General features: G+C 33.1%; 1 protein-coding gene across 1 annotated transcript; it reads right to left on the reverse strand.

Moving 5' to 3' along the window:
* Positions 1-444: 444 nt before the first annotated feature.
* LOC129914532 (origin recognition complex subunit 2) lies at positions 445-11,296 on the reverse strand. The gene is made up of 4 exons (XM_055993834.1): positions 10,474-11,296; positions 1,181-2,026; positions 888-1,121; positions 445-826 (listed from the first exon to the last, which is right to left on the reverse strand). Exons 1-4 carry the CDS (start codon positions 11,153-11,155, stop codon positions 627-629), a joined length of 1,962 nt encoding a protein of 653 aa, XP_055849809.1. The 5' UTR covers positions 11,156-11,296; the 3' UTR covers positions 445-626.
* Between the last annotated feature and the right edge of the window lie 2,112 nt (positions 11,297-13,408).

Genomic DNA, 13,408 nt, shown 5'->3' on the forward strand with positions numbered 1-13,408 from the left:
ACGAAGGCAGCGACCCCTATCCATGCATATGGCATTACAATGTATTAGGTATAGGAACAAGCACTCCATATATTATATTCTCTAAGTTAAATTGCGTCTTAACATATCAAATTTGCAGAGCAATTTGATTTCAGATGTTTTATTGTTTTGAAAAACGAATTTTATGTTTTTGTTATTTTTTTTTTTATACCTACATTTCCCAAATTTCTATATAAAAAGTCTTAAAAATTCAAGCAACTTGAACTCCAAGAGCAAGTTCGTGCGACCCAGTCGTGCATTTTATTTTTTTTGTGGCTGTGTAATCGAACGTTTTTTTAAATCTTGAATTTGCTTACCCAACTTCTACTTTTCCGGAAATTGAGAAAATCTCAAGCGGAACAATTTTAGAGTTGTAAACCGTTGAAACTATGAAAAAAATCACTTTTGTTTCATTTCCCTCCATAATTTAAATAAGTTTATTTTTCGGTTATGTATTACTTTTTCTTTAAAACAAGTTAGATTCCACAACAATTGTATTAAATTCAAACAAATTACATACTTTATTTAAGCTTAAACACAATTTTTGCATAATAATAAATAAATTAAAACAAAAAATAACAAAGCAGTTTAAAATACTTCTTATATTTCTACTTTTGTTGCTCATCGAGAAATTGTTGCAACAATCCCGAATCAATTGGAATTTGCAACTGTTCAGATCCATCCAAAGTCCTTTTACTCTTAACTAATTTGTGATCTAAAAATTCTGTTAATTGTGCTCTTAAAGCAAGATCTGAACTAACTAAAAATGCTTCTCGACAACTCCAATAAAGATCTTTAAATGGCATTCCTGAAAGAAAAAGAAACAGATTAAGAAAATTCTTTAAACGAACTTATAAAACCTCTCATACCTTGATAATTTGGATTAGATTTATTCTTGATTTGATATTTCACAACAATCATGTAAATTCCTCTGGCATTTTGTGTCAACGACGAGAACACACTTCTCATAGACGACAAAGCCAGTTCTCCAGAATTTTGGACGAGTAGCGAGTTTTCGAAAGCAGTCTCATCGCTATACGGCAGCATAGTGGTTACATCCCACCAAGAAAAGTTGTAGTTACTTAATTTTGTATGATTCCACACTGAAAAGATAAAAAGGAGTTACACATTGTCTGAGGGCATGGAGAAGTCTAACTCTTACATAAAGGTGTGTTGATATGATCAATTGACGCCAAGAGGTGTATATTGGGCACTGTAGCCAAACGCGATAGAATCTCCTGGGCTTTGGAATTCCTTAACATAGTTCCATCAATATTGTGCACAATCAGGTACAAATGGGTTTCTGGAATCAACCCGAACTCCTCTTCAATGATATCTACAGCTTCGTGTGGATTCGCCGGACTTGTCCCCACATCCAAAATCTCATTGGTGATGCTGTCTAGTATGTCCTTGATGGTCAGACTGGGAAAAAATCCATTTACAACCAAAACCGTTTGTTTGGAGAGAACTTCTCGATGGAAGCGTTGCAGGAGATTCCTCTTCGAACCCAGTCCATAGAGGAGAATGTTGAAGCCTTCATTGAGAATGTACATCCATTTGGAGAAATAAGTCTTGTATTCATCCAAAATCCCAGAGATTGCCTTTTCGTGTTCCTTAGACAGCGTCATGCTGGCTAGCAGGCTGAATAGTTTGTCAGCTGGCAGGCGGGGATTCTTCAAGCGATCCAGAGTGTGATCGGATGTGTGAATTTTGTTGCTGGAATGTGTCGTGAAGTAGCCATCGCTTTCAGGAACGTACTCAGAGTTTAATTTTCGTGCTGCTGATCGGCGGACTCTAGAGGCGGAGGGGGTTTTCGGTAGAACTGGTACAATGATCGGGCGACGACCTTTCTTTGGCTGATCATCTTCTGCTTCGTCGTCCTGGGGCTGACTTTCATCATCATCATCCTCGGCAGAGGATGCTGACGCACTGTCTGGAGATGGCTGGAAGTCACTATCATCGGCGGAGAAGTCAGAATTGGAGTTGTCTTCAAGGAGTTTGGCGATTTCTGAAAGATTTTTTGTGTAAATTAGCCAAGAGTGCATACTAAAATTGTATGTGTGGATGAGTGAAGAGTAATGAGCCTTGGCAGTGTTCTATAGGTATCCGAGCTCCTAAGTACCTATCAGATTTTCTAGCATTTTTTTTTAGGATTGGTGCTATCATTTTATGGAAAAAATAACATATTATTGCCTGGAGATTTTGATGTGGATCAAAGGATCGCAATGTGGAAAGATGTTGGAAATCTAAACTGATCAGGGGCTTTTCCAGATTGTGAATCAACGGACAAGAATAATTAAAATTGCGAAATTAATAGACTACATAGTTACAAACCGAGACTTGAAATCTCAAATTTTTAATGCTAATGATAAGATAACGGATAATGAAACTAAACTCCTGCTCAAAATTAACGCACACATTTTTCGTCTGAAGTTATACCCCTGCATCTTATTTTAAAATTCTTTGGTGCATTTTTTTGTGTTTTGTTATTGTTTAGCAAGTCGAAAAAATGCTAAACTGCAACAGTATTATCAACCAAAAAAAAGATAAACCAAATTTAACAATTCAAGGTCTGAAAACTGATTATAAAATTATTTTTATTTTTAAGAAGAAAAATTTAAAAAAAATGGAAGCGGGTGACGGTTCTTTCCCATAATTGTATGCAATACTTGGTATAGTGTCCTCTAGCGCATATGACAACCTGGAGTCGTTTGTCCATTCCACTAATTAACTTTTTTTTTTGATTTGATTCTTTATTTAGCTTTAGCTATTATTTACAATATTTTGTTAAAAAACTAATATAAAGAAAAAACTTAAATACTAATTAACAATAATTAGATTTTACATATGAGATTAACATTTTTTTAAATATTATCACATTGTTTTCTACTTTTAATTCATTTGGCAGATTATTAAATAGTTTAAAACCTTTATGAAACAATATATTCTGAGATCTGCTAGTTGATAGAAATGGTAGTCTAAAATCACCTCTGTTTCTTAACTGATATGGTTGCACATCGGATACATAAACTATCTTATTAAATAAATAATTTGGCAGCATATTATGTTTTATTTTAAATATAAATATAAGTACATTCATGATTGTTCTCTGATTTATTGTAAGCCATTGTAAAGTATTTAGCATTGATTGTATTGGTGTTAACCTATTGCACATTAAAATACACCTCATTCCGCGATTTTGTAACTTTTGTAAACGCTCAGTCATTTGATTATTACCTAAAAACAGTATTGTTGAACAATATTCAAAATGTGGCTTAATCATAACATTATAAATTTTTATTGCACAACTTGGCGATAATCTATTTCGAATTCTTTGGAAAAAGCCTATCTTCTTTGCAATTTTGTTACAAATGTAATTTATATGCTTCTGGAAACTTAGTTCTCTATCTAAAATTACTCCTAAGTATTTGATTTCATTTACTTTTTCTATATTATTTTCATTGATAATTATATTTTCAGTTGAATCACCATTAATTATAATAGCTTTTGATTTATTAACATTAAGTTTTAATTTATTCATTTTGAAGTACACTTCTAGGTTTTTTAGATCAGCATTAAGTTGATTGATGCATTCGCCCGCTGTGTTTCCCGAAACGTATATAAGCGTGTCATCTGCAAACATTCTGGCCTTTGAATGTTTTAGAACTTTCTCCAGATCATTGATATAAATGATGAAAAGAAGTGTTCCCAGAACTGCTCCTTGAGGCACTCCCAGTCTCACTTCTATACTTCCAGAAATTTCGTTCGCTACTTTTGTATATTGAGTTCTTTTTGATAGGTAACCCTTAAACCATTCGAGTTCTACTCCTTCAATACCATATCTTCTCAGTTTCTGAACTAGTATGTCTCGATCGATGGTCTCGAATGCTCTTTGAAGGTCCAAAAAAACCGCAACTACAACCTTTTTTTCATATACATCAGTTTTCCACTGTGTCACAACCAGATTTAAAAGCGACTCGCAGCTGTGTTGTTGTCGAAATCCTGACTGATAGTCACTCAAGTAGTTGTTCGATTCCAAAAAGCTTTGTAGTTGTTTATGAACAATTTTTTCCAACACTTTACTTTCTGTCATAAGCATGTTTACCGGGCGAAATTCTGCTGGATTTACCGTATTCTTCACTTTTGCTATCGGCACAACAGTAGACTTCTTCCAGTGCTCGGGAAATATTCCGCTACTCAGTGAGTTGTTTAAGACATTCAAAAAAGAAGGCCCCACAATGTCCATAGCACTCAATAACATCCTAGTTGACAAACCGTTAAAGTCTTTTTTACCGTTCATGTTTTTCATTATATATTTTAACTCAGTCATATTTATTAATTTAAATTTAAATAAGGTTTCACTGTTTATATCAATTAAGTTTTTGTATGTCTCAAAAGGTATTTTATCATTTATTTCCTCAACACTTTTCACAAAAAAGCTATTTAACTTGTCAGCTATCTCTTTCTTGTTTTTTATAGTTCTGTTTTCACATATAATTTGATCTATCTCACTTTTTTCTTCATTAAGCACAAGCGATTTTATTGTTCTCCACATTGTTTTTTGGTCGTTAGATTGATCAACTTTTTTGGCAATGAAATTATTTTTTGCTAGTTGAAGATCACTTACGTACTTGTTTCTACATAACCTATAACTATTCCAGTCTTCAGCACTATTTGTCCAAACCGCTCTTTGATGAAGTTGAATTTTTTTTAATTTCATATTAAATAAGTTTTGATTAAACCATCCGATATTGCAATTTTTCGAACTTATTGTTTTTGAGATCATCATCTTACTCATAGCCGCTTTAATTTTCAGACTGAATGATTTTGAAGTTTCATTTACGTTACTGTAAACTAGATTTTCTATTTCATTGTTTATCAATTCACTCCGAAAAACACTCTCATTAAATGCTATATATTTTATAATTTCTTTATTAAAATTTGTATTGGCAAAACTGGTTTCAAAAAATATTTCTAATGTTTCGTGATCACTGATTTTCAACTCTTTTATTACTTTGGCTTGTACATTTTCATAGTTTGTTACCACATAGTCTATTAAAGTAGAAGAATTTTGGGAAATTCTCGTTGGTTCCGATACAATCTGTTTATAAGAAACATCTGAAATGATTTCACAAATTCGTTTTTTGTACGTACTGTTTGAAAACCAATCTATGTTGAAATCACCCATTATGCTAACATTAGTATAATTAGAACATAACTCTTCAATTTGATCTATAAAAAAGTCACAAAAAATGTTTTCAGGGGAATTTTGCTTATGAGGTGATCTATAAACAGCCACTAAAATCATACTTATATTTTGTCTTTGCACTTTAATCACCAACCACCAAATCATTTTATTCAATGCTACCTTAGAAATTTCTTCCACTTGCCAATCTTGTTTTATAAAGAAAAGTACTCCCCCAGTATGAGATGAAATACTATCACATCTTACTACTTTATAATTTTTTAGCTTTATTTCAGAGTCATTTATGTTTGATGTTAGATGCGTTTCCGTGGCACATATGAAATCAAAGTCATTTTTTAACACTATAACTTCCAATTGGTTTAAATTTGTTCTTATTCCACCAATATTTAGACAAAGGCACTTCACTAATGATGTTAATTGCTAATACAAAATCTTTTCATTTTCAATTTTTAGTTTGCGCTGAAGTGAACGACAGCTACTGTCTCTACAATCATGATTTATATCAATGTCACTTAAGTTAAGTCTTTCTTTCGCTTTTTTACAGTTTATACATTTTACACTATCATTTTTACAATCTTTGAATGCGTGACCCTCTTCCCCACATTTTGCACATACCTGGCAACTCCCTTTACAATGCGTGGATGTATGGTTGAAGCCCCAACACTTAAAACATCTTAATACATTTAAGCACTCATATACTGGACACCTATCCCATTCTATGTTTACCTTTTTCAAGTTCATTAAATTATCAAAACCTTTTACTTTTAAAGGTTTTGTTTTAACACTTCTTTCACTGAAGTTTTCAGTTGATCAAGACTGCTTGGAGGTGGATTTCGGTCGCGAATGCATCTTTTCAATATTTCCTACACATGTTCTATTGAATTCAAATCCAGATTTCTGTGTGGTTAATCCAAAGCTGGAATATTAAAATCTTGAAGATATTCTCAAACTACTCTAGCATGCATTATCGTGCATCAGACTAAACTGTGGACCAAATCTAGGGGTGATTGGAACCAGATGCTGTTCGAGGGCATCAGTCAAGTATTTTTGGGTACTTAACTTAGGTCTAGAAAGGCTCGCTAACTCCGTAGGTGTTGTAAAGCAGATTTAACTCCATGAAATTTTATGACTCTTCTTTAAAAGGCTCGCGGGTTAACAGACAGACTTCAGCAAATCTCTCCCCAAATCTTCCCGACAAACATATTATTCCATACCTTTAATTTAAGATCACTATTGTCTCATTTGAGAAAATAACCATGATGCTGTGGCATAAAGTAATAGCAGGACTTTACTTTAAAATAAATAGGATGTGCGTTAAATTTGAGCAGGAGTGTATTACGGACGAGTACTTCACAGAGTCTTAGCATTAATACCAAATCAAACCAATCAACTCATTTCTTCATCCAAGTACTAGGTCTTAAATATATACAAAAGTACTAAGCCTTAGTACTGTCAAATTTTTGCCTAGTTTTAGTTAGGACTCGTAATTTGTTAGGACCTCAAAATCGGTAGATGTACAAATTAAAGGGATTTCTGATATATGAGAGGAAAAATATAAAACAATTCGTTATACAAAACAGAAATTTGATTTTTTTCTAAATGCAAATGACTTCTTAGGCACATAAACTGACGCTCACTAGAATAGCACATTCTTTTGTTTTTAATATAAGTACATATAATTCCAGTCTCTTGATAAGTAACTCTTTAATAATTTACTATTTCGTATGTCCCCTATGCAGTCACTCTTTGAGCAAGATCATTCATTTTCAATGTCCCGTTTATTAAGTTTTGCTATTTTTGCGGAATAACTCTGAAAAAAAGCTACTAGCATACTCTTTTTTTTATTGGTTTTCGTGTGCAAAATTAAGGGTGTCGCCCGTTTATTCACCAAAAAGGTAAAAAAAAAAACGAAACAAACCCGAAAAAAAGTTTCAATACTTTTACGGAACGAGTCCAAATGTGGAAAACATATGAAAGGATGAACAGTGAGTGCTGACAGAAAAGCGATTCTACGACTCGCGTCAAATTCACATGACTGTACCACCAAATTAGGCCATTGTATCCATATTGGAGCGAATCATTTCGAAGGCTAAACACTTGAAGCGATTAAAGCCTAAGAAAAAAACATATTTTTCTCCCGATTTTATGACAGGAAATAAAGCATTTTTCTGATGAGAAAAAATAGTTAAGAGGGTCCCGTGGGTTTTAACTATTACTTTCATGAATTGGGAAAGAAGGACCATGCATTGGATCATACAAATTTTGATAGAATGCGCTGATAAAAGCGGAATAAAGATTGAACAAATGGATGCTATCAAAGGAGATTTACATGGAACAGCCGAGCAGGTAAAGTGATAGCTGCTATAGAAAGAGACTTCCTGTTCAGATCCTCAGAAGAAAACTACCTTGATTTTCTAAGATATGCTATGGTCACAAACTATAACTTTGTGAAAAACTGTAATATACATCTCAGTAGTAGAAAATATTGGGTAGGCTAATCTATCAACTACTCAGTTAAAGAAAATACCATCAAATGGTATAGTGTATACATACGGGTCGAGAATCAAAATCCGGTTTCATAAATATTCTAGCAAGTACCATTTTTTTAAAAATGATTTTTGAAAAAAATATGAGTAGTTTATAAAAAATAACCCTCTGGGATTCGGTTGACCAAGTACAAAAATAAAACTAATATTAGTATTTAGCTCAAATTTTCTCATAACATGATATATCACCAAATTTCTATTTATTAATTAAAGTTTACACACAAAAACAGCAAAAATATTGAAATCCTTCAGTTTTTAGAAAATGTAAAATCTCAACGCTCGTTATATTTAAAAAGTCAAATATGTAAAGAAAAGTATAATAAAATACATTAAAACAAATTTATACGTGTTTTGTAATTTTATATACTATTTTTCTATTTAGAAATATCTTATCTGTGATAAAACATTCGATACACTGCCTTCTAAATCTTAAAATTTGTTCCTCCTAGGAACAAAAGTATACTTTTCTTCCGGTTTTTGATGTGCAGAGTTCGAATCCGAAGTAAAAAAAAATGCAGCACGTCAGGATTTTGAGATATACGCGTTAGAGAATCACAAAATCAAGTTTTTGTTTAGAAAGTTTAAAAAAAAACTACTATATCTCAAAAACGGGAGCTGATTGAAATTTTTTGAATTCGGATTCAAAATCAGCATACTAAAATCTATCGGAAAAGTATACTTTTGTTCTTGGGAGAAAGAAATATGAATTTTAAATGATCAATTTCTTTATGGTAAGATATGCCAAACCTACTTAACTTACTTAAATTTAAATATCTCGGATAAGATATGATATATTGAGAAGATTTAAATTGAATTTGAAAGAAAAAAATAAGTTCTGACATTACGCCAAAATATTGCTTCGAAAACATAAAAAAATGGGTTTTCGAGATTTCTAATATCTAAAAAACGTGGCGTGCTAGGCCAATTTTTACTTCGGAATTAGCACACAAAAATCCTTTAAAAAAGTATAGTTTAATTAACGGCCGATTTCTTCACAGAGTCCTAGCGCTAGTACCGGTCCTAGTCCTAAAGTTAGTACTCAAATCGGTATCAACTCATTTCTTCACTCAAGTCCTAAGCCCTAGAACTGTCAATTTAGGACCGAGTACTAGTTAGGACTCGGTACTAGCTAGCTCCTCAAAATCAGCTAGGACCTGGTTATTATACCAATCGTTAGTACTCAAATCGGTACCAAGTGATTTCTTCACAAAAGTCCTAAGCCCTAGTACTGTCAAATTGGTACCGAGTATTAGTTAGGACTCGGTATAAGTTAGGACCTGAAAATCGGTAGTCTAGCGGTTAGAACTTAAATAAAAGCAATGTATTTCAGTCTTTTTAAAAGATATCTGACAGATTTTTTTAATTTCTTGTTGTTTCTCTTGAAAAGTGCGTTTTTGTTGATTTAAATGATTTTTTTTTTTATTTACAAAAAACACCTAAAATGGGAAATGCAATACCGGAACCGAAGAATGTACAAAAGAACACATCTCGATGTAGGTAGAAGTACCAAAAAGATATAGCGACTTTGTTCGATCTTTCTTAAAGTCAGATATTAGTAAGAAAAAAAGACCATAACTGGACTGCATTTTTTTTAAATTATTATTTTATTAACATATATTTTTTACATACATATGAAGTTACAAATATCTGTCCGAAACTGTTGCAGTAAGGTTAGGAATCCGTTTATACCTCGAGTACTTAATGACACCTTCGTCGTTTTTGGTATCCTGTATCTAAGCATTTTCTACATTTACCAAATCATACAATTCAGCACTCATGAATTCATTCTTGACTGTGACATTTTTGGATGAGCAAATCGAATTTCTTTGCTTGTTGACTTCTTGTAAAGTTTCACCACATTTTTTTTTTATTGTTCAATAATCTTTTTATATTTTTTTTTACTTTTTGTCTATATTTATTTTGCAAACTTCCCTTAAATATCAAAATTAATTATTTCAAACATCAAAATATTGTCAGAATGACAGTTAGACCAGTTTTATACGTATTAATTCTTAGGACCGCCTTGTGAACTTAGATCAGGTCCTATAAATGTGAAGAAATGTGAAGAAATGCTCAGGTCCTAACTTTTCCTTAGGACCGAGTACTAGTGCTAGGACCTGGTCTAGCTAGACTGGGTACTAAGCTGACTTAGGACTTATGTGAAGAAATTGGCCGTAAAAGGAGGATTTCCTTGCAGATCAGTGTAATCAACTATAAAATTTAACCGAGCGTTAGCTCGGTATGGTGAAATATATAGAATTTAGATAAATATTAACGTGAGCTTTAAATTTGATTATTAGTAGGGTGTAGGGTCCATTGCATTTGCAGAGCACCTAAATGGCGTTGTCGGCAGCTGTTCAGGAAGCAACTTGGACTAAGCAGTTTGGAGCTTAAATTGACTGTTTTAAACCAAGATCCAAACACATCGAGGTTCGGCATCATTATATCCGTGATCGAATCAATGATGGAACTATTACTGTATGTTACATATCAACCGAAGAAACGGCTGCTGATAATCTAACAAAAGCAGTTTCTAGTAACAAACATCCTAGGCGTTAACAAGATGGGATTAAATCTAAGAATAAGAAGTAATTCCTATTCTTACGATTGAATGTAAATTCTATCTTGTTTAAAATATTTTTTTTAAGATGGTATCTTGAAATACTACTACTTTGTTTACTTGTATTCAATAGTTTTACTTACGTGTTTTGACCTTGTTTCTAACATGACTCGGCGTTTTGGGATCCAAGGCAGCTCTGTTCTTCTTATCTGGAGTCTTCGATGTATTTCTAGGGGTTTTGGGTGTTTTTGGTGTCTTGGGGGTTGCTGCAGCTGCTAAGGCCATTCCATCTCGCTTCTTTGGAGTGTTGAAGCCGTATATTCTTTTACCTTCAACGTCCAAATCATCCTCAAAGAATTGAGTTTCTTTTTCAACAACAATTTCTGCAGGTGCTTCATCTTCTTCATCGGAATCACTGAAAATATATGTAGCATTCCTTCTGTCCTCTTGATCGCCTTTTTGTTTTTTTCGTTTGTCACCAGGTAACTCCAGAGCAAATTCATTCTCATTATAACGCTTCGATGGACTTATTTTTCTTCCAGATTTCCGAGTTGTTGTTGTCGCTTGATCGGATTCATCCTCATCGCCGGTACTTAACTTTTCGATAGATTCCAAACGAAGAAGAGATATGTTTTTGTTGGGAGTTATTCTTTTAGCAGATTTACGAATTGATCTAGCTTGATCTTGATCGGGTTCATCTTCGGTGGCAGTACTTAGATTTTCGATAGATTCCAAACGAGGACGAGATTGTTTTTTGTTTGGAGTTTTATATGAATCGGATGGGAGGATTTGTTTGCGAGCTGATTTTTTTGGAGTTTGGCTCATTATATGGATTATTTTTTAAATTATAAAAGATAAATAAATAACTTAAAAATTAATAACAAAAAATTGAAAATAAACAAAAAAGTAAAGGCAAAAACTTGTATTTCTAGCAAAATTTCAAATTGGATAGCTTGACTGTCATTTTTTCGCGGTAAACAAAGATTTTATTTTTTTATTTTTGAAAGTTGGTTAAATTGGAATCAGGGATGAAATTTTTGTAGTAGATTATAGAAATCAACTAAAGGTATAAACAGAAGGAAATCAAAAATTAAGGTTATGAGCAGAAGGGCAAACAAAGTGACGAAAATAAACTAAAAATTTTCCAGATTACTTTGTACAAACGTGGTTTATCTTGGTTTCAACATTTGATCTCGGTTCAACTCATTTGCAGTGTTGAAGAGTCGGAATTCAGGTCTGAACTCACATCTTAACAACGTTCAGAAGCTACCCACCGTTTATTGGGGGTTAGCTGTGGTTCGGCTATGGTTCAGGTGAATTTTAGTGGAAAAAATTTTGCTCTCTCACTTTAACCTGTTTTTTTTTTTTTTTTTTGACAATTTCAGCTTGAAGATGATGGAACTTATATAAGGGGTATTCACGATCTGGTGCAACAGGCCTAGTAAAAATGTAAAATTTTATTTTTTTACAATAGATCGTGAACGCCCCTTTTCTTATCTATAGTAAATATTGAAGCATGAATGAAATCCATGATGTTTTTTTTTTTAACAGGGTTGTTCCTCCACTGTTGCTTCTTCTTTTTTTCCATTTTTTATAATTTAATTCTTTGTTTTGTTCGGGTTAATTAATTTTCACAAATTATTTTACATCAAAAGAAACTAACCCCCCTATTCTGGCAAACCTCACAAGTCACAAAAAGCTCACAAGGTGATCATAAATCGATTTTATGACGATTTATTTCTCACAAACTTCTTACTAGCAAAAATCCAACTTGTGAGTTGTGACCTCCTTCAGAGCAGATCACAAATTCGAAAGTTTTTGTGACGCGAAAACCTCACAAAATCAAATTCAGCTCACCTTGTGAGGTCGTCATAACTTGTGAGGTTCGCCAGAATAGGGCTGTAAATTACGGGACATGAGTACCGACAAGCCGACAACTATAATAAACAGAATAAAAGAGACAAACTGTTTATCATGGGCGACGCAACGGTGAGCTGCCATCTGTCAAAAATAATTTTACTCTATTGTATTTTTATTTTGCAATAGGTCTAGGGTATAGCAAAAGTGCAAGACTGTTGTAAAATTTTAATCCGTATATTTTGTTGGTTTAGTGATGTAAGATTTTACACTTTTGCACTTTTGCTGTTCTGAACTCAATAGGGGTATTCACGATCCGATGCAACTGGTCTAATATCATTGCAAAAGTGCAAAAGTGTAAAATCTTACAACACTACAACAACAAAATATATGGATTGAAATTTTACAATGGTCTTGCACTTTTGCTATACCCTAAAGCCTGGTACGCTGCTCGCGCTAAATTTTAGCTCCCATACAAATTATCGAAAATTTTTAGCCGAGATAAAATGGATCCCATACAAGTTATCGATAACTTGTATGGGAATTTTATATCAGCTAAAATTTAGCGCGAGTAGCGTACCAGGCTTAACCCTATTGCAAAATAAAAATACAATCGAGTACAATTATTTTTTGACAGATGGCAGCTCACCGTCGCGTCGCCCATGATAAACAGTTTGTCTTTTTTATTCTGTTTATAATGGTTGTCGCTACTCATGTCCCGTAATTTAGTTTCTTTTGATGTAAAATAATTAGTGAAAATTTATTAACCCGAACAAAACAAAGAATTAAATTATAAAAAATGTAAAAAAAGAAGCAACGGTGGAGGAAAAAAAAAAACATCATTCATGCTTCAATATTTACTATAGATAAGAAGAGGGGCGTTCACGATCTATTGTAAAAAAATAAAATTTTACATTTTTACTAGGCCTGTTGCACCAGATCGTGAATACCCCTAACCCTGCAAACCAAACCTCAGTAGTTTAGGGGAAATTACAACCACCAACAAAGTCTATACTTTGTAGGTGTATGTGTTTCCTTATTTACCAAAATCTCTCCCCTCAAAATATTGTAGTTTTGTTTCTCCTGAAAAAAATAAACTCTTTGGTAAATGGGAGGAAAAGAGAGCGATGTATGCAATGCACAAAGTTTTGTCTCTTTTGTAATGGCGGCGCGCCATTGATTTGACTTTTCCTGCATTTTATATTTTCTAGTGAAACCTTG

The sequence above is a fragment of the Episyrphus balteatus genome, chromosome 3 (assembly GCF_945859705.1).
Source record: "Episyrphus balteatus chromosome 3, idEpiBalt1.1, whole genome shotgun sequence".
NCBI classification, from domain to species: domain Eukaryota; kingdom Metazoa; phylum Arthropoda; class Insecta; order Diptera; family Syrphidae; genus Episyrphus; species Episyrphus balteatus.